We start from the raw sequence: 21,300 nt of genomic DNA on the forward strand, positions 1-21,300 counted from the left end.
CCTCACCATCAGGACCCTCATTCCTTCCTGGCGCCTGCCTTCTCGGCCTCTCTCCTGCACACAGACTTTGTCAGTTGCATGTCCCCTCACCCAGCCAGCTTGCCCACTGGCTTGCCCCCATCCCCAGCATCTATCCACTCACCTCCTCCTACAGATGTACCTGTCCACGTACTGACACATGCACAGATCTGTGGCATGTACGGACTAGCTAATCTGTACATGCCAGTGTGCATGTACGGAGGAGAGCGTGAGTGTCCAGGAACTCAGATGAGTGGGGGAACATGTACAAGGGGGCAGCTGGGGGCCAGGTGGGTGACAGAGGAGGTGGGGAGGAGACAGTAGGGGAGTGGGCACTGCAGTGACCGCAAGATGCCAGCCCTTTTCTCTTTCGTCTCAACACCCTATTCAACATCATCCAGGATCTCATGTTCCTATTTTTAAAAACAAGATATTGTTACTGTCCTATGAACAGCAAATGACAGCAAAACTACAAACCAAGGCTAAATATAAACCATCCCAGGAGAACACCCGCCCTGTGATGGGTCCAGCCACACACGGGGTTACAGGGTACTTCACAAACAAACAGATTCCAAGTCACAGGGAAAATGAGGTGATTGTTGCCTACTAAGAGTTACACATGTTTCCATCAAAATATATTTTCATTCTTTTAAGCGTCAAGCTTAAAAAAAAAAAAAGCCATCAGAGGCTTGAGGTCCTTTTATCCTGCTCTTTCCTAAGTGAGGCCACCTGGTGGTCAGAAGCAGAATTGCAGCCAGATGGAGCAACCTAGACCAAACAAGGGACAGGTGATGCAACTGGGAGTGTTATTTACACCAACTCAGGGCCATTAGGAGAACATTGGGTTTCACCACACATACGATAGTTTGGATGAAGTTAGGGCCAGTACCCATGAATCAGTCGGTAATTCAGGCTATGGTCCAAAGAAATACCCTAGTGCAATCAAGCTATTGGAAAAGTACTGGGGCCTCTTATCAGCAAAAAAGGTAATTATTATTTGCTTCAGGATATTTCACCTAACCAGGTACCTGGCACAGACACCCTGGCCAAGGCCCCGGTTAAGCCCAGTCTGAAGGCCTTAGTTTTCTTCAGGCTGCCCGTGCAGTCATGCCACCGAACAGCCAACATTTTTCACTATGATGTGGAGCTCCCATTGGATCCCACTGGTGGTAATACGTGCACAAGGGCCATTCTATTTGCAAAGGACCGACAAAGAGATCTACCCAAGCAAACCTACTGCACTAGCCCAGGATGGCGATTTCCTTCACCCCAGTTTAGCTGGGAGACAATCCCAATCTCAGGATATCATGTTATCTTCAGGTCACAAACTCCCTGAACAAGGTGTTCACGCTAAGCTGCGTGTGGTAGACAGAACAAAGTGCAGATCACATTTCTAGGTCATCAAGAACATTATCTGAGCAAAAATAAAAAAAAAACAAACCTTCTTAGATCCGGAGCTTAACTGATACTGGAATTCCCTGATACATTAATCTGCCCTCTGTGTCACATAGAGCTTTCTTGGTCCAGGAAGAGTCTGAGTTGACCTTTCATTGGCTTGTAAATCTTTCCTCAACTCACTATTGCTACCTACCCCAAGATTCCAAGGGAGATGATGAAAAGAAAAAAAGAGAGATAAATAAGCCGGGTCGGCAGGGAAGAAACACCACCAGGAAAACAGGGCATAGGACAGAAGAAAAACCAGCTCCTTCAATGGGGACTCCCTTATATGGAGACAGAGGCATAGAAATCCAGGTAGTTTGGGGAGGGAAAAAAAAAAACAGGTGAAGTTTGCTAGTAAGGCTGTGTTTGAATTGTACATTAATTATACTTCAATTAGGAATAAGCTCGGTTTGAGACCCACTGACAATAACAGCTACCATTAACTGAGCAACGGCTATGGGCCAGGCGCTGTGTTGGCTGAGTCACAAACCCTGTGGTGTAGGCGCTGTCACCATCATTTAACAGATGAAGAAACCGAGGGTCTGAGAGGCTACCTTGCCCAAGGTGGTGACACAGCTGCTAAATTATAGAACTGGGACTCCAGCTCAGGTCTTCCTGACGTAGAGACCAAGTTTGCTCTTACTACACTTACTAGTGGGGGCAGGGAGTAGGTTTGTTGAATGAGTGAGTCAAGGCAGTTGGGGGATGGGTTGGAGGTGCCAGGAAAGTGGTGCAGAGGAAGAAAAGGTGGGGGGGCAGGGGAAGTACTCCTAGGACTCCAGCAGCATGGGGGACCGGAAGAATATCCAAAGTGTCCAAATGAGCTTCATAACAGGACTTTGCTCATCTGCATTATTTCAGAAGGCAGCCATGCAGTCCTCAAAGAAAGCCCTCTCTGCCTAGGAAATAGGAACTATGAATCCAGCCAGGTGGCTCCCAGAATGGACTACACGGCGTCCCAAATTAGGTATGGAGTCTCGTAATAATAATCACAGTCCAGTCAATCTCCAGTTTGTAACTGGCGCACCCTTAATTAACTTTTTCTCCCCCCCCATTCCTGCTGTGCTCAGCTTTTAGGAGAATGAAGCCAACAAGCAAACAAGCTCATAACAGGGATTTCGTTTCAGAAAAACAACTTTGAAAGGATGTCCCAGGTTCAGCCCACACTCAGCCATTCTCTCATCCCCTCTGCACCTCTAGTTCACCAATAGTGAGAAGAGCTCACCCTGAGGCCTTATGATTCTCAGTTCGCAAATAATGGCTGGATCCCTGGATCACAGGCTTTGCTAAAGGAAGACCACCAACCTAAATGTCCCTGCAGAAAGATTTTCAAACAGCAGGGGTAGGGGAGACAGGGGCAGATAGGAGGGGAAGAGGGAGAAGTTGCAGGAACCCAAAAGGCTTTCTGTGTAACCCTCGGCACACCGGAAAATTCCTCTGCCCAGAATAGCTGAGCCAAATGTTGCAGTGAGTGGAAGCTTGTGCTGTATAGGGTATCTGTGATCTGATCTAACTTTTCTGCCTAAAGTGCTGATCCATGAGGCTCTCAGCGTCCTTGTGTCTCTGGAGGTGGGCCCCAGGCAGGAAACAGTGGCCTAAGGATTCAACAGCATAGCAACTCCAACATGTGTGTTTCCAAATTTCCCTTCTTCCATCCTGTGAGTTACATGGTAGGCTGGACCCAGAGCCACCGCAGTCACAGCGCCCAGCTGATGAGCCAGGTCCTTTGCTGGCTCTCGGTTCTAGGCCTACAGCTATGGGATTCTGTGATTAAACAGACACAGCTGACCCTCCCTCTCTCAGGGTGACCTTCTAGGTGGAGGGTGGCATGAGGAGGATGGGGTCAACTCCCACCATTTCAGGGGGCCCTGGAAGCCAACTTGTTCCCTTTGAAGTGGAAGAAGTGTCTCAACATTGTCACCGTTCTGTTCCACTTCAAAAGCCAGACTCTCTAGGACAACAGCCCTTCCTATTTCGGGTTCCCACGGTGCAGGAAGGCGGACACTGGGCAGTCTGGGCCTCGGAACCTGTGGGCAGGATCTCAGCACGCTGCCGAGGGGTGGGAGGCAGACTCAGGGTGGGTGCGGTAGGTAGGGGGCGGCGAGGAGGGGGAACATCTCACTTCCCTTTTTGTCACACTTGAAGCATTGTGTACCACACAGCCCAAAGGAAACTCTTTATAGGCAAGTCTTCCTTATTTTCTACAGGGAATGTTCCACCCCCAAGGCTCCGCAATGTTGCCGGCGAAACACAGGGTGTTGTGGCAGGAGAAGCGGAAAAAGACATGATGGGAGAGGTGCGGGACAAGCCACCAAGCAAACTCTGCGTTAGGAGCTGGACAAGGAAATCAAAAAGGATACTGAGCACCGGAGTGTTAGCACAGTTGACAGGGCAGCTGCAAAACAACCCTCCCCATTTACCCCTCCACGGCGGCCCCCTTCTGCCTGAAGCTCTGTCTACTTCTAATTACTGACTTGTCCCTTTTTCTGAAGAGGCTGGGGGAATAGGGAGGCTGAAATGCCATCATTTAATTTGTGCTGGCTTCACTCTTCTCTCTTCCCCTCGGTTCCACTCCAGTGTGGGAGACTATAGACAGGAAGGATGCTGCCACTTAATCTTTACTTTGGCCACATGGAAAATCCCCAAAGTCCAGAAGGAGGGAAGCAAGAAGGAAAGACGGAGACAGACAAAGTGCCTTGTCCTCTGTGGGTCACGTGAACTGCCCTGCATGGCCAGGGCCCAGAACGTCGACTTTGGGGGGCAGGAAAACAGGGAGGAGGATGCGCACGCAGATGCAGAAGGCAGTGGCGGGTGGCAGGGAGCCCAAGAGGAATCGTGCTGGAGAGGGGCACTGTCTTGGAAAAGTGGCTCTAGCAACTGATTTGGGCCAAACCCTGACACTGAATGATGGCAGGAGCAATGAATTGTGCCTTTCAGCTCCCTCCCCAGACAGGATCCAATGTGAGCTTCACAAACAATCTCCCAGTGACACGAGGGCTGACAGGCAGAACCAAACCCCATTTGGACAAGGCACTCCACTCCACTCAACCTCGTTCAAAAAAGTCAAAAGGGGCTCTTGTCAAATCACCTTTGTTACCCTAACTTTGGTGGCTAACAAAGGGTAGGCAGTCTCTCCTGGCATCTCCGCAAGACTGGAAGTACTGGCAACGTTATCCAGGAATGAATGCAATTTAGCTCAGTGGATCTTAAATTTCATGAACCTTGTATCAATATTTATGCTTGTCTCCCTTCTCTTTTTTGCCTTGCAGCTGGGAAAATTTACCTCCGTCATTTTTCTAAGCTCTCTTCTCATTTTCCACCGTCCCCATTACCCATCTACAAGTATGAAACAGATATTCCTGAAAAAAGAGAAGGTCGATCTCAGTGAAATGTTTACTTCAGGAAAAAGCCTAGGGCTTGGGGGTGCTCAGGAGGGTAGCCTGGGGTTTGGGAGGGCCACACCACCGCCATCACCCTGGGCATCACTTCAGTCCTCAGAATCGGGCCCGCCTTTTTTCTCTCCACCCTGTCGTTTGGTCCGTGCCCATCTAGATGGGGATTAACATAGCAGCCACAAAACTTGGAATTTCTGTGGGACCCAAGGCTCCTCTGACATGGTGGCCAACAGTGTCAGGGTCCCTCACTCTGATTCCCTTCCTTTGTAAACCAGGGGAACAAAACACAGGTCCTTAAGGGTCTCTGAGTTGCCAGTCCCTTCCTTCTGAGAAGGGGGTCTATGTTTAGCATGCGGAGGGGGTCACCTCTATCTGTCAACCTCCTCGTGGTCTTATCCTTGTTCTATAGTGCCCTCCCAGACCAGCGAGCATCTTCACGTGGGCAAATAAACTCCCTCATCACGACCTACCTTCTGGGAATCCTGGCCCTCGACAGCCTTCTCAGGGGCTGGGAAAGGAAGCAGCAAGAACATGGCCACTCTCCGTGTTTGTTTGTCTGCACCAGCCCTCCACCAGCTTCTCCGGGCCAGGGAGACACTGGCAGGGCCTCTCCCAGTCCTTTTGCTTTATGGAGCAGTCCCAAGAGCCGAAATTCCAAGCCTTTTTTTTTTTTTTTTTTTTTTTTTCTGGCAGTTGCCGGGGTTACTCTGAGTGGTATGTGAAGGACTTGGGACTATTGGCAATGCTTGGAAGACGAGAACCAGGAGGATCTTGCTGGGGACGCTGAGCCAGCAGACAAGGGGCCTGTGAAGAGGCCAGGGGCTCTGAAGTGCAGCACCTGACTCCCCTGTGGGCCCCGCTATAGAATGGGTGACCTCTGAAGTGGTCCAGGTTCCCTGGGGAACAAAACGACGGTAATAACGCCGGCCTCTTCAGGCGCGGGGGCTCCTGGGCCAGGATGGGTAAGCATTATGAGCCTCCCAAGGCTCTCACATTGTACGCCCGAGGCCCTTGTTTAACTCACAGCGCAGCTATTCACCGTGGGCTCACTTGAGGTAGCTCCTTGATCCTCTGTTGTTGGACTCTGTGACTTGTGAGGGAAGGCTGTGTAATTGCAAAGGGCCTCTGGCTCTCCAGCCGCCTCCCCCCTCCCTTGGGTTTCCTGGATGGAAAGAAGGCAGCCCAGCTGAGGTGGGGGGCGGTGGCAGGAAGGGGCAGGGGACACACTAGTCCGAGAAGAGAAAGAAAGGAGAGAAACAAGGCAAGCTTCTCCCTGGGGGCCCCCCACCCAGCCCCAGCCATGGGAACAGAGCCAGGCAGCTCAAAGGCATGCGGGGAGGGGTTAAGGAAGGCCTCCTGCCTGGTTTGAGAATTGCTGACAAGGAATACACACACCTTATCAGGAAGAAAGGGCAGCACACAAGCACACACACACACACACACACACACACACGTTTATGCAAACACCCGTTCAGCCTTTGACAAAGTCTAATTCACAGAGCTAGGCACGCAGAGGGCATCATTCCATCTCTGTCTCTCTCTCTCACCTGATGCCAGCTTCATGACCCCCAAAGGGGTAGCAAAGCAATAGGACATGGCAAAGTGGCAAGGCAGGACACTGTAGATCCAGTCAGAGTGTCAGAAGCCGTGGCCTCTGCTCTCTCTGACATCCAGAGCTGGCTGCGTGCTGTGCAAGGGTCATAGGTGACAGGCTCTTGGGGGAAGCTTGGAGTGGAAGTCAGGTGGGCATGGGGGAACTAGCGTGAAGCTTCACACTGTACACCGGGCACAGGAAGTGCTGGTGCTGCCAGGTCCACAGTTTTCAAAGATGTCAATCACACATTCAAATGAACGAGAAATAAAAACAAGCACCATTTGTGTACAGTCAATCATGTGAATGCCTAGGAAATGATTCCCATAGGCTCCTCACGAGGACAGTTCTAAAGAGAGCCAGTCCTGGCATAGATGTCACACGTGGCTGACGACCTGAGAAGTGTGATTTGAACGGCACTGAGAAAAATTCCTCTCAGTCCAAGCTGTTTGCCTGACCGGACTACTGCAGTGCCTACAAACGTCACCCTCGGAGTCATACCTTTGAGTTATAATGGAATTCTTTACACTTTGAGGAATTAGGAAAGTTTTTTCTTCCAGTGCAAAAGCCCTGGGAAAGTACCCCATTCTGCCACTATCAGCTACAAATACTTAAATAGGGATAAACTAAATTTCTGTATGACTTTCAACACAGTAGTAAGTGGCGGATCAGCATGAGAAGATGACTAAACACACAGCAGGTACACCTTGCTGGTGGGCTGCGGAGGGAAAGACATGGGTCCAGGTGACGAGAGTATGGATGTCCTGTGCTCCAGCCCTAGAAAATCTAGTGGAATACATCGGTGGCTTGAGAAGGGTACTTTCAAGAGACGTGGATGCAGCTCTTCTGGCCCCAGTCCATGGAACTGCTTTTGGGAACCACTGGCCTACAGGTGAGAGCCAAGACAGGATCTACCCGAAGACTTCCCAAAGCGCCACGGCCACCATGACCCACTCTGTATGACACACGATGATGGGGCTCAGCGTCTTCTGAGCCTAACATCTGTTCAGTCATCTCCTTCCCTGTCATGTTTGGCTACCTCTTTCCCTCTTCACTCCTGAAAACTTGATCAGAACGTGAATGAGAGCTGCTATTAGAAAGATAACCCAAACTTGCTCTGATTTATAAATCAACCTTTGGCAAATTTGGCTTCTCTGTTATGAGGAACAGATTGCTTCTAAGACACTTCACAGCTGTCCGTGGGAACTCTTGGCCTGGGAGGTTGGAGGCGTGGGGGGCAGGCATCACAGGGCGGGAAGGGAGAAGAACCCCGGAGAGAGGGAGGGGCTGATTTTTCTCCAACAGCACAGTCTGGTCAGTTAACCTGCCCTACCCGCCCTGTGGCTGTCCCTGCCTGGTCAAACGTGGATCCATTCCGAGGTTGGCTAGAGGGCTGTGACTCACTCCCCCCTCAGGAGCTTGCCGGGGCTGACTACAAAGACTTGCCAGGATCTCTGCAAACGTGCCCATCCCGACCCTGGGCCAAGCCTTGCGCTCCCCTGCCCCTACCGTCCGCGTCCCATCCCATGGCTTGCAAGCGCCTCCGGGGCAAGGAGGGCGCCTCCCCGGCTCACTGACTCCACTCTCCCAAGGGAATTCACTTCTCTCTGTGGTACGAATCCGGCCTGTGTTTCGGTATTTTAATTTACTTTTATGTTTAATTTACACTGCCTGCTAGGTTTGGGGCTTAAATAAACAAAGGCTATGTTTCCCCCAAGGCCTGGACTTCCTGGTTGCCTGTCAGCAACAGAGTGACCCTTTTAACCTCTTTTCTTGCCCCTTGAGACAGGCAGTGTTGGGGGTGGGATTGGAAGAGAAAGATACTTTGGGTCAAAAGCCTGGAAATTCTTAGTGCCAGCCTAAAATACCACCCCCTCGTTCTTCTCCACATGAATGTTAAGCCCCGAAGCTGCCTTAGCAAGTACAGACTTCCTTCAAAGGCCACTGCAAGACTGTAAGGGTTAAGGCACAAAAACGGAAAATTCAAAGTATTCGCATTGATTATTTGAAAAATCTACTTACAGATGTCTTTGTACCACCGAGCAAAGACAGAAGGGCCCAGGTCTTGGTGGGTGGAGCCTTGGCAGCGAGCAGCCTTAAGGGCCTATAGACTGAGCAGAGCTCGGTGGGCCTGCCTGGGAAAGGCTTCCTGCCAAAGCTCATACACCTTAAAAAATAAGAGGAACACTGGCCCCTGTGTCCTAAGATAGAGCTCTAACAGCAAAGTAACAAATCCTGGTCAACAGTTCTGACATCCTGTTATTTGCTAAAACTAATAATACTGTGGCGTTTGTTGACAGAGTTGCAGAAGAGCTAAAGTAAACATGGAAACTGAGGAAAGGCCAAGTATAGTCAGTTACTAGCTCAGCAGTTGAGAAAAAGGGAGTTTCACAGACACTCCTTGGACATCTGGGGGCAGTGGGGCCTGAACACAGTTGGGAGACAATCCAGAGGCATCTGTCTTGTCACCAGGTGACTTCTCTCTAACAATAGGCTGCTGCAATAATGGCCTTGGCCCATGGAGCTGAGTCCTCAGACAGAGAGTAATGACAAGAAGAATTGAGAGGGACTCTCCTAGTGCGTATGCCAGGGTAGGTGCTCCCTGAGAAACGCAGCTCTGGCACCCATTCTAAATGAACTAGGTCAAGTGGGAAGAAAATACGTCAGAAGGCCAGAGTTCCTTTTCTACGTTACCACCAGGCCCCCAGAACTGCTTAGAAGGCTTCTAAACCCCCTATGCTGCTAGCTCCTTGTTCATGAAATGGGAATGATGCCCCCCTGCCCCACATAAACAACACACAAGGTGTATATGTTTATGGACTCCCCAAAGTCTGGAAATGGAGATAATATTGCATCGTTTTTGCACACTGATGATGTCCTTGACAACAATGTATATATATATATGTGCCTATGTTTCCAGACATGGTGGATATCCTGTAGGCGGCATAGCTGAGTTCTTCAGGTAGTAAAAAGGGCCACGTGAATGCGATATGTGCCATGATGAGTAAGGGCCTTGGTCCTCAAATGCTGTTGGCAAAATGGCTCACCAAATGAGCAGTCCTATCAATGCTGTTTCAAAGTCCAGCATTTCTAACTTCCTGTCCAGTTCCAGTTTGTTGTTTCCATGATTTCACAACTTATGGATACTGCCTATGGGGAGGGGCATAGTTTGAGAGACTGATGTTCAGATGGAATCAACATTCAAAATTTAGTGTCTTGACAGGCGGAGGTGAAGCAGGCGGTGGACGAGATGTTTCCCGAGGGTGCCGGGCCCTACGTGGATCTGGATGAGGCAGGAGGCAGCACAGGGCTCCTGATGGACTTGGCAGTCAATGAAAAGGCAGTTCATGCAGACTTTTTTTTTTTAAATTATTAATTAATTAATTTATTTTTGCTGTGTTGGGTCTTGGTTTCTGTGCAAGGGCTTTCTCTAGTTGCGGCGAGAGGGGGCCACTCTTCATCGCGGTGCGCAGGCCTCCCACTATTGCGGCCTCTCTTGTTGTGGAGCACAGGCTCCAGACGCGCAGGCTCAGTAGTTGTGGCTCATGGGCCCAGTTGCTCCGCGGCACGTGGGATCCTCCCAGACCAGGGCTCGAACCCGTGTCCCCTGCATTAGCAGGCAGACTCTCAACCACTGCGCCACCAGGGAAGCCCCCTCATGCAGACTTTTTAAATGATTTTGAAAATCTCTTTGATGATGATGATATCCAGTGAGGTGTGTCCCGCGGTGCATTTGCTCAAGCTTTGCCACGCGGTGGTGTGGCAGATCTCCTCAAAGAACAATTTCAGATGGTTCCAGAGAACTTGTGGAAATCACCTGAAATTAGGAGATGGTTAACCAAGAAAGAGAAGATGGTTTTAACCATCTGGATGAGGCCTGTTAATCTCTGAATGTGACCAGCTTTTGTCCTTAACTTCAATTTAAAAAAGTGATGTTATTAAAAAAATAAATTTTGCGTCTTGAAGGTCTTAGCAATCCTTTCCTCACAGAGGACTTGTAACTTGCATAAAGTTTTGGCCTTGAGAGCTTCTCCAATGGCACAGTCAGTAATCAGCAGGACCCCCAGTCTTTCAAGCAGGACTGAAGGCACAGCGAGATAAGATCATGACCACTGGAAGTGGACAGTGCAAATGGTCTCAAGTGAGCAGTGACTGGCTTTCTAGACTAGAATACAAGCTCTTCGAGGGCAGGGGCTTATCTTATTCATCACGGTACACCCAGAGTCTGGACTAGTGCCTGGCCCACAGTCTCAATGCCATAAACAGGTGCTTAATAATTAAAGAGAAGGTTTAGATAAGTATTAGAACTTGGCTAATGGCCTCCACAGGGAAGAACTATAGGCAAATTCATGAGTTTGCCTCCTGTTAACATGTTAATTTGGGGACAATCATTGTACGAGAGCAACTCTGCAGTTAAAATCACGGAAGACTGGTGAAAATCAAACATACTTGGAAAACCCAACCCAAACACAATTTAATTGAGTAAGTGGCCACTAATGACCTGGAACCAAGGCCCGACCTCTTCAATAAAAGGGATAATTCACCCGTGTGTGTGCTCCTGGTTCTGCACTAATGCTGGGACTTCGGTCAGTTTCCACCTTTAGCTGGAGGGGCTGGGTCAGTTGGGAACAGGGCACCCACAGGGAGCAGTAGAGGGTGATGAAGCCCAGGAGGAGGGCAGCCAAGTCTCAGCTGGCAGTAACATCAAAGAGGGATTTCAGGCTAGCAAGCCTGATTCTGAGCAAGTGACAGCCATATAACTGGAACGATGCGGTGGAGGGGGGAGCGGTTGCAGATAAAAAATCCATCCTGACTAAAAATACCCTGATGACTGCCAACATAAAGGAAATTCTCACCATTAATGTCATCCTTGGGTTTGAATTCTTGAGGATCCCTGTTAAAATGAGAGGTCCTTCTCAGAAGGGGAACTATTCAGTTTTTCTCTGGGAAGGAACATGATGACCTGCTCACTGTGGTCCGAATAGTTCGGGGGCTTCTGTGAGGAGTGACCCAGGCTGACTAAGTATATAGACTAGGGGGATACTGCCTGGGGTGGGCCATACAATGGGTCCTGGCTAACTGGTGGCCTTAGGCTTTCAGGGACAGGAAAATGTGCCCAAATATTCCTGGACTCAGTGTAAAGAAACCAAACTCCCTGAGTGGGCAGCTTTGAGTAGCAGAGTTTATGACAGAGGAGATTGTTTTCTCCTGCTCTTCTTGGTAAACACAAGCAAACTGTTCTGAAGAGGCCGCAAGGAGCAGTAATCTATAGATGTCCAAGCCCGACTGGGGGTATCTATCTTCAGTGCTTTCCCGTCCCAAGGATCTTGTTTGCATGCTCATCAAAGCATCCTCCCTGGAAATCTCCTCCTCAAGTCCTACTGATTCACTGCTAAGTTGGCATAGGTGAGAAATTGAAGGCTCTGTGACTGATAAGGGGTTGATGGGTTCTCCTTCCCCATGGTAATTTCTTTTTACCAAGAGCCTCCTGCTGACCCAAAGGAATGAGTCCAATGGGGGAAATGCCAGGCAGGAGGTCAGGTTGCTGGGGGGAGCATTCTTTGGCCATTTTCCACCACTCTCTGTTGGCAGTTGCCTTCTCTGCCTGTGTAGCAGGCGACCCTGGCGGCAGACACAATACTCTCACCAGAGCTGGCCAGGGCAGCCCCTGCCCCTCAGCACCCCTCCTTCTTGCCCTTGTAAAACTGGCAAAACCTCAGCCCCAGAACCCCACTCTAGCTTGACCAGGTGATGGCCAACTGCTTCATACCAGGCAGAGCTGGGCCGATGGAGGGAGGCAGGGGAGTAGGGCTGGGCAGGTTCCCCCACCCCCGTGGCTCTGTTGTGAGGTGCTGACAGCTGAGAGAGGACCTGAAACCAGTTAGCCTGGGGCTCCCAGCCAGCAGTGTATTTTCATCTTGTTTTGACTGGGACTGTCCTCCTCTGTGTAAACACGTCCATGTCAAGGGGAAGAAAATGTAGAACGGCTTAAAATAGGTGGGTGGAATGCATCCCACCCATGAATCACCAGCTCAGGGAATGCCCTGCAGGTAGACCTTGCTTTAAGCAAACCTGACATATGAAAACCTTAATTCAACAAGAAGGCAGGGATGCACCGCTGTTAGGTCTTGACCTATCACTGAGAGATCTCAAAGCCACATCTGGTCCAAATAATAACTTCAGTAGCTCCCATGTACTGATTACTTAGCAGGCACTGTGCTAAGAGCATATCCATTAGCCTTTTGAACGTTGTCAAGAGTTATGGATAACTGACAGTAGGAATTGGGTATTGTATTATCATCATGCCCATTTTGTGGATGAGGAAACTGAGGCTCAGACAGGTTAAGTGACTTGCCTAGAGTTACCTAGCTTGTAGTGGCAGAGGAGAGATGTGAACCTCTGGGGTGTGATTCTAAAGCTCCAGGCTGTCTCGATCTGGGCATTTAGCTTTGTCTTGAGATTTCTAGGCAGGGCTGCATTCTTGGCATGAATGTCCATTCGTGCTGAACCCCCTTCATCACAGTTTGCAGGGGAATGATTAACAGGCCTTTATCAGGGTTAGGGTGGGGAAGCCCCCCAGGTGGGGGCTGGTTCTTTCCACTGACTAAAGGATTCCCATAAGGGGGGCCCCCCCTAGCATGCCAGGATGGGATGGATCTGCATTTCATTTCAGGCCTGGCAGACTGTTTAAGGGCAACTGCTTGACCAGACACAGGGAAGGCCCCTCCTAATTGCAAATAAGTACAAACTACTCAACACCAGGCTGGGGTAGGGACAAAAGACTCAGTATAATCCAGTATAAGGAAAGACCAAATGTAAACACGTATTTTGAAAAAAAAAATGTCACCGATCACAATGTTGGTGCAGGGCTGGCCCCCAGGCTAAACTGTGAAGTAGGAGTGTGTCTTCAGGACCTTCCTGCTTCCTTTTCAGGTACCTTCCTCCTGACTGTCCCTGCAGGTGACCTGTGCCCTCCTGCTGCCTAGGGTTCCATGGGGCCCCTCACTACTGTTTGCAGCTGCCTGTCTTCCCTAGCAATGCCCCCTTTAAGGGGGACTCTTAGTCTCCCTCCCCCAAATCATAAGTACCCAGCCCATCCTAAAGGACAAATTGGGGAGATATGTTTGTGTAAGTGGTAGGTAGTAGCTTAACAGGTTTTCCCCAGATCATGGGGCTCTAACCCTTAGATTTCAGTCAGTGGTACAATTTTAAGCATGAGCGGGGGGTGTGGAGGTGGGCAGAGAACAAGCTGGGTGGGGGCAACAGTGGGGGTGGGGGGAGACTGCTCGTCAGTGACCTTCAAATCTTGCCAAGTAGGCCATGTGCTCCTCTGACTATAGGTCAAGTCTGGGTCTGCATGGAGGGATAAACGCTCCACCCTTACACTCATGCTGTATTGTTTCCAGAGCATGGTGGACAGGGCACTGGGATAATAGGAGACAGGAGTCTGGCCTGGTTTTGCCTCTGGCTACCGGAACAACCTTGGAAAAGTCTCATAACCACTGTGAGTCCCAGTTTCCCCTAAATGTAAAATGAGAGGATCAAGGCTGCGAATTTATAGTTATTTGGGTGCTTATTTGATGAATGATACCCCCATTTAGACTGGGAGCTCCATGAAGCCATATACCAAGGGCCTATAACAGTGTATGGCACATAGTAAGTGCTCAACGAATGGAATAATTGAATGAAGGAAGGAAGGAAGGAATGGCAAAAGTGACTTCTAAGGTTGCTGCCAGTTCCAACAGTCACAGCCTTGATGTCCTCAGATGCAGCTCTTTACAGCTGTGCCTCTGAGTGGAGAGGCCCAGGCCAAAGGCTGGGTGAGGCCTTCAGGCCCTTGCCCTCAGGACCAGAAGGTACAGGGGCAGCCTGCACTGCAGAGGGGCAGGCTCTGGGACCGAAGCCAGTAGGCGAGAGCTTCTGGGAGGCCCAGGAGGCTTGCAGGATGCTGGATGGGGTGGGGGGTGGTAAGGAATGTAGGAAGGGAAGGGTCGGTCAGGAGGAGCTACGAGAGTAACTTTTACACAGTTTTCTGTAAAACGGGAAGCTGAGATAAGAGAGACTTGATGGGTGTCTGGGCTGAGGTAGGAAAAGTGCCGAGTTGCATGGTGACTCAAGGTCAGGAGCTGGAATGGGGCCCAGAGCTCTCAAGCCTCTGCTCACCCCCTTGGGACTGGCCCCTGGCTCCAGGCCAGCTCCCTGAATAGCTCCCCTCCCCCACTCAGCCGTCCACAATTCCAGCTGCTTACGCCAACCTGCTTCCCTGTCCAGCTGATGCCTTGGCTGTCCCCTCCCCCTCCCCCACTGAGATGTGAAGTCCTCCCCCAACCTCCCTCCTAGACTCCCGTGCAGTCACCCATTAGACCTCTGGAAGCAGACTCGCCCGCCCCCTTCTCAGCATCGCCCGCATTCAGACTCTGACGCAACTCCTCACCTTCTTACGCAAAAGGCTGCCTCCCTCCCCTCTCCTCCCCTCCCCTCCTGGCCTGCCCCCCTGCCCTCCCCACCCCCGCCCCACTCCGTGGCCAGGGCACTCTCCTAGGAATACTCCCAGACAAAATTCTAAGGCGCTGAGATATTCTCGCGTGTCCCCGCTCTTTCCTCTAGCACCCTTTCACGTTTCAACAGGAGCCACAGTTTCAATCCAGGAGAATGAATCTTTAAGAGTGCAATTTCAGGTATTAGTGAGTGGAGAGAGAGAGATTTACAGGGCAGGGGTCTTTCCCAGAATTCCTGATATAACGCTGTGGAGGTGGTTACCTCCATACTCTGGATGCTCGTTAGACCAATTCTGTCTTTTGCTGCCCTGGGATTTGGGAGATCAAAGTTCTGGTCCCATCTCTGCCATTAAAACTGTCTGTGTGACCTTGGGTAAGTCATGTAATCTCACTGAGTCTCTGAGTCTCAAATGGGAGTAATTACCCTTGCCTTACCCACCTCAACAGGGGTGTTTTGAAAATTAAAGGAGATGTGTGTGTGTTGTGTGTGTGTGTTGTTTGTGTGTGTGTGTGTGTGAGAGAGAGAGAGAGAGAGAGAGACAGAGAGAGGGAGACAGAGAGAGACAGAGAGAGGGAGAGAGAGAGAGAGAGGGAGGGAGACCACTAACTTCAAGGCCTGGGACAAATATCAGGGATTACTCATTCAGGTTACTTGGTACAGCCCTTTTTACAAAAATGCCAGTGTGCCTTTGGCCTGCCCCCTTCCTCTGTTTCTCCTCAAGGGCTTGGGCCTTAGACAAATCTGATCTCCTGTGTAAGTCTGCCCAGCTTTGAGAACATCTCCCGCCCCTCCCCCTCCCCCACCCCCTCACCACCCATCCTGTCGCCCTCAGGCCTTCCTTCACCACCCAAGGGCCTCTTGCCACACTCTCTCCCTCTCTCGCAGCCCAGGGCCCAGGGCCATCCGTGTGCGCCGAGTGACCCTGCTCTCCCAGCCCGGACCTCAGCCCATCCCCATCAAAGCTTTGAAGAGGAAGGACTCTGGGGCAGGGGTAATGACTGAACTTGATGATTTGCTGCAGAGGCTGAGCACAATGTGGGACACCCAGCATGCGCTCCAGAAACACATCATTGTTTGGTTGTGTGTGCTGGGGGAGACCTGGGGGTGGAACCTGCTTTGGGGCTCCTGACATCGCGCCAGATAGGCAACTGCTCCACCTCTAGATCCGCCAGGCCCTGCCCGCCTGGTCTTCCCACCCATCTTCCCCTTCACCTCTCAACCCAGAGAATGTGCTGGGCTCTTATCTCCAGAACCTGCATGCTAGAATACGATTTTGGGCCTCCCTGGCCTAGCGCCACTGAGTTTCTCTGGTGACCCCACCTTTCCCCCAGGGACAAGAGACTGAGAGCAGTTTGGGGCACCCTCTGAATTTCCCAGCATAAGCAATCAGCTCTCTCTGAAGGCCGCACCCAGGAATCTTCTGACCTGAGGAAACCTGGGATTCCCTCTGCAGAATTAGGGGCTCCTGGGCTTTTCCTAGGGGTTGGAGAACGATGTTTACCACAGTTCAGCATGGATCTAATAGCTCTGCTCCTATACTAGGTTGACAGCAGTCCCCTTGGCTGGAATGTCTCTTGGTCTAGCAAATACTAGAGAGGGTTTCTTCTAAATGGCGGGGGCAAAGCCTTTACTTTTATCCTTCAGGGCTTCGTTTCAACCCTCCTCTCCCCAAAGGAGGAAATTAGAAGCAAAAGGTGACCTTGCTAGGCCTTGGCAGAAAACTGGTGACAGGGCGGCAACACATGGCCTTATTTTGTTGGCCCCTGCCACCTGTCTCCCTCCCTCCGCCTGCTGCTGGGGCCGCATGTTGGCAGGCAGGTGGAGGGGAGGTGGAACTCTCTGGAGAGGCCACCTGGGGAATCTGGTCTTGTAGTGAGAGCCTCAGTCACCTGGAATTGGTTTTTCTTCACTCCAGTTTTTCCCCTAAGAGGCTAACAATTCCAATCAGGGATTTGTTTAAGAGCATCCAATGAATGGGGCAAGGGTCACACAAGAGTACTGGGCTCTGAATCAGGACAGAGACCAACGTTTGCTCCTGGCCCTGCCGTAACATTGTTCTGTGGCCGCAAGCTGGTTGAATTCCCTCTCAGGCCCTCAGTTTCCCCACCTGTCCAGACCCTATCTCTGGTCCTGGGCAGGGATCAGCGATGTATAAAATCCAAGGGTGTCAAATGCTTAGTGATGGGCCCCTGAAGCCTCTGTCCTCTGTGGAGGAAGCCCTGCCAATTTGAAAGTGTTTCCATTCCCCACACTCCACTTGGAGCTTACCCTTTGGTGAGTCCACTGTAGCAGTCACCACCCTTAACATCTGGTCCAGGACCCACTCAAGACCTCTGTGCCAGGCGGTGGCTCCTTAACTGGCATGCCCTCCAACCAAGGCCCCTCTCACTGAACATGCATCCATGTCCCTTCCAATCACTCCTTTGAGATGACCTCGCCCTGCCTCTTCCTCCCAATTCTCCTTGCCCTCCTTTCCCCCCAGCTCACTATTGCTCTGGGAACACCATCCTTCTTTTCTCCTGGCAAATATGTCTGATCCACACTGGCTGGCTTCCTCCTTAAACGGGCAATTCTCCCCTTTGGCCTACTTGGCATTATCAGACCTCTTTTTGTTGTGTTTTGCTTTCCCACATATTCAGAGAGATGGAAGGAAACTTGAGGATCAACTAGGTCCAACCCCTCCTTTTATAGGCGAGGAAACAAATTTGAATACAGCAAATGACTTGCCCAGGGTCACACAGCCAGGCAGGGGCAAAGCCAAAACTCCATCCAGGTCTACCTGATTCTGGGGCTTCTGCTCCTTTACTCTGCTCCCTTACCCTTCAGGTAAGGCCTTAGCCCACCAGCTGCCATTCCCCTCTCTTTCTCCAAATGCACCTATTGCCCATGTCACACCGCTGAGCACTGATTCTATTCCCTAATTGTTTCCCATGTGTGTATCTAGGTTTCCCAACGAGAAAGTAGTCTACGGGGGCGGGAGCTAACTCATTCCTCCCACTTGAATGAGGCACAAAAAGGGGAACTGAGCTGCCTAAGGTCATGCAGCTCTTCAGTGGTAGAACTGGGAACCGGATCTAGGTCTCTGAGTCTCCACTTGGGGCCTCTTCCCACTATACCACGATGTGGTGCACCTCTCTTTTTATCCCATTTTTCCCGTTCTGTACTGTACTGGGGTGTTTCATTCTTGCTTCTTCTTTATATTCTTATCCTCCTTCTTAACTTCTGCATTTTTCACAAACCTGCTGGATTTTAGAGCTGGAAGGGACCTCGGGGATCATTAGTTTCACCTATCACTGCACAGATGAGGAAACTGAGACCAGGAGAGGGGAAGTCATCTGCTCGAAATCAGAGAGCTAATTAGTAGCCCAGCTGGGAGCCAAGTCCAAGTCACCAACTCTTAGTTCAGTGCTCTTTCAACCACCCTCTTCCTGTCTGCACTCTTTGCCAAGAGTCCTTCTTGTTTGGAAATCCCCCCTCCTCTGCCCTCCAGGTCCCGCAAGATCTGAGAGTGCTTGGGCCCAGGGTCATAGAGCATCACTGGGGAAAGGTAGAAGGAGCAGAGGCCTGGAACTGCCCATATCCTCCCACCTCCCACCCTGGGAGGCCCCAGCCTGGCCTTGCCGAGAGTGGTGACTACCAAGTATGTGTTGAGATAAAGCAATAGCCTCTCGGATTCTCAGTTCATGGCCTAGACGGTGGCGTCAAAGCCCGAGCCGGCTGCAAAATGAGGTCAGTTCACTGTCCTCCCAATGGAAAAATCTTGTAAAATCAATAGCACTTATAACGTCAACAGACCCGGAGACCTTTCCTGTTTATTTTTTCCTTCTGAGCCGCTCTTTCTCACCCACCCTGCTGTGAAGGCACAGACAACACAGGAATCTGGCAAGCGAAGCTGCAAAGGCCAGACCATAGCTCCCAGAGCCCCTGAACCGAATGGGGAGGGGTGGGTGCACGTCAAGGTATGAGTGACTTGTGAAGACCCTGGCCAAGGCCCTCCTGGCTAACCCTCGGGCAATGCTAATCAGATCCTAGGCCCTCCTTGGTAACTGGCACCTGGTTGGGAATAATCAGAAGCTGTCCTGAGCTCCAGTAGTGATTCTGGAAGCTCGGCCCTGCCCCAGCTTTGCCACACTGGGCCTTCACTAAGGAAGAGAATAACTAGAAAGCCAATTAGACAACACCATGGGGCCTTCCTGCACTGGGAAGTGTCTGAGGCCCTCAGACTGGAGTGGATGTTGGCCCTTTTCCCAGACATCCTTCCCCCAGCCCCAGTGGCTGTATACTACCTTCCCTCCATGCACACAGAGAGTGGCTGCCCTCATGCTGTTATTTGCATGGTCACAAACAGGCTTCTTCCTCCTGCCCCGAAACTGGTCCTGAAACCAGACCACAGAGCCTGAGCCTGACATTTCTTCTATTAAATGCTGCCCTTTATATGAAAGTACTGTGAATTTATTCCAACCTGGATTCATTTCACAAATATTTACTGAGCGCCTACTCTGTATCAGACACTGGTAGCTTCTATCAACTGTGTTTGTGCAGTTGAAGACTGCCGTACCTCACGAGTTCCTAACGAGCATGTAGGGTCAGATGAAGGAGCAGATTTGTTGCTACCAGGCAGAGGAAGCTCGGGGGTAAGCTGTGAAGGCAGGTCCTGAGAGTAAGCGTGTACCATAGTGTGGGTCTCTGCACATCGGGGATACTGAGGCATGGGTGCCTAGGGTGGTGAGCTAGGAGATGCCACTTCTACACAGACTCCTAGGACCAGGGACAAACCTCACACACCAGAGAAGTTGTCCTGGGTAGCCGCAAGAGGCAGAGGTGAGGACAATCACAGGGCCTTCCACGGCTAAGGGACAGCTGTGCACTCCATCCTCAGTCCTTGCCTGTTGACCTCGCAAGCAAGGCAAAGGACAGGACATTCTGGAAGGAGCGGTGCTCTCTTTTCTGATATGTCCCCCGGGCCCCTGAGTTTGGTTCCCTTGCTGGTCAAGAGGTATCCAAGGCATCAACTAGGTATTTCTTCAGGGGACAGTGTTCCTGGTTAAACACCCACCTCCACCTCCCAAGTGCATGAACTCTACTTTGCAGCTCATCTTCTCCTAGGCAAGGTCTTGGTCCCGTGCCTGGTCCCCCAACCCTGCCCTCTGGGTGATCTTGCTCAAGGATGCCAAGGGAGTTGGTGGCAGGGGCTGGGAGCAGAGCCCAGGTTTCCTGGATCCTGGCCTGGCACTCTTGCCACCAGATCCCACTGCCTCTCCCTCTCTTCTCTTGCCCTTTGTGCTCTGTCTGCACTGCCTGGAGGCACGTGCCCTGCACCCCACTAGCTTTCACTGCATGAGATATTTCTGTCCGACACCAGTCAGCAGTTCAACCATATGGGGCATGGGGAGTCTGGCTGTCTGCTGCCCGCAGGGCCAGGCCCAGGCCCAGGTGGGGGAGGGGGAGGGCGGGTCCCTCTGCTGGTCTGGTATCCGCAGAGCTGCAGCCCTAATGCAGTCATTTTTTTCCAGGGGCCCTAAGTGGGGCCCCTAAGCTTGGCATCCCAGGGCTAGGGCTAGGTCACCGTGGGTCCCCACTCCCAGGGCTGTTGCTACGATACAGGGTTCTACAAGTGCTGAGTGGCACTGCCGGGGCCGGATGCAAACGGCATGCAGCAGGGTCTAGCTGTGAGCCAGTTGGCCAGCTGACATTTCAGGGTCCAAAGAGCTTGTGTGTACTGGACAAGCTGTTTATTGTGGTCTTGGCACTGCCCGGCCCTTCAGACAGCAACAAATGCTCCCAAACTGGGAAAGGAGAGGAAATAAGGAGACAGCCGTAGCCAAAGAAGACCTGGAATCTCTTTCCTCACACCATTTGCTCCCTGCAGCTGACATGGTGCTGGTGCCAACCATCGGAAGTGCCCCTGTGAGGGTACCGGAGGGGGCAATCCCCACAAACCTCCATTCGTGAAGACCTACATTGCAAATCGTGTACATGCCCACATCAGCATCCTTCCGACTGCCCAGCTCTCAGAGGCTGCTGCTGAGGGAAGGTTGAGCAGTCAGAAAATACTAGGAATGAGAAATCTTGATGTCACAAAGTTTAAACACGCAGAAGAACTGGTACCCCAAGGCTGCAGGTTCTTGACACACACACACACACACAGAAACACACATGCGCACACGCACACACATCATCTTCAGCGAGATGGTTATCAACAGGCCATGACAGAAATGGTCATTTCGAGTCTTAGCCTGGTTTTTTAAGTTACACTCAGGGTTGACAACACGCTGGGGAACATGCAGCAAGGGCATGTGTATTAGAGCATAGGGTGGGTTGACAGATGAGACATAGGAGACCCCAAATGAGGGAAGC

The 21,300-nt window shown here is 51.2% G+C and overlaps 2 protein-coding genes across 2 annotated transcripts in view; one reads left to right on the forward strand and one right to left on the reverse strand.

Moving 5' to 3' along the window:
- TSC22D3 (TSC22 domain family member 3) overlaps positions 1-21,300 on the reverse strand; it is a gene marked incomplete at its 5' end in the record, with an annotated part of 56,907 nt that overhangs the window by 3,369 nt on the left and 32,238 nt on the right. The window lies entirely within an intron of this gene.
- LOC307069062 (COP9 signalosome complex subunit 9-like) lies at positions 282-10,158 on the forward strand (the record flags this gene model as incomplete). Its single annotated transcript, XM_079727199.1, has 3 exons — positions 282-308; positions 9,668-9,784; positions 10,096-10,158. The coding sequence occupies 3 exons, from the start codon at positions 282-284 to the stop codon at positions 10,156-10,158; spliced, it is 207 nt and encodes a 68-aa protein (XP_079583325.1).

This window comes from Hyperoodon ampullatus, assembly GCF_949752795.1.
Source record: "Hyperoodon ampullatus genome assembly, chromosome: X".
In the NCBI taxonomy this organism is placed as follows: domain Eukaryota; kingdom Metazoa; phylum Chordata; class Mammalia; order Artiodactyla; family Ziphiidae; genus Hyperoodon; species Hyperoodon ampullatus.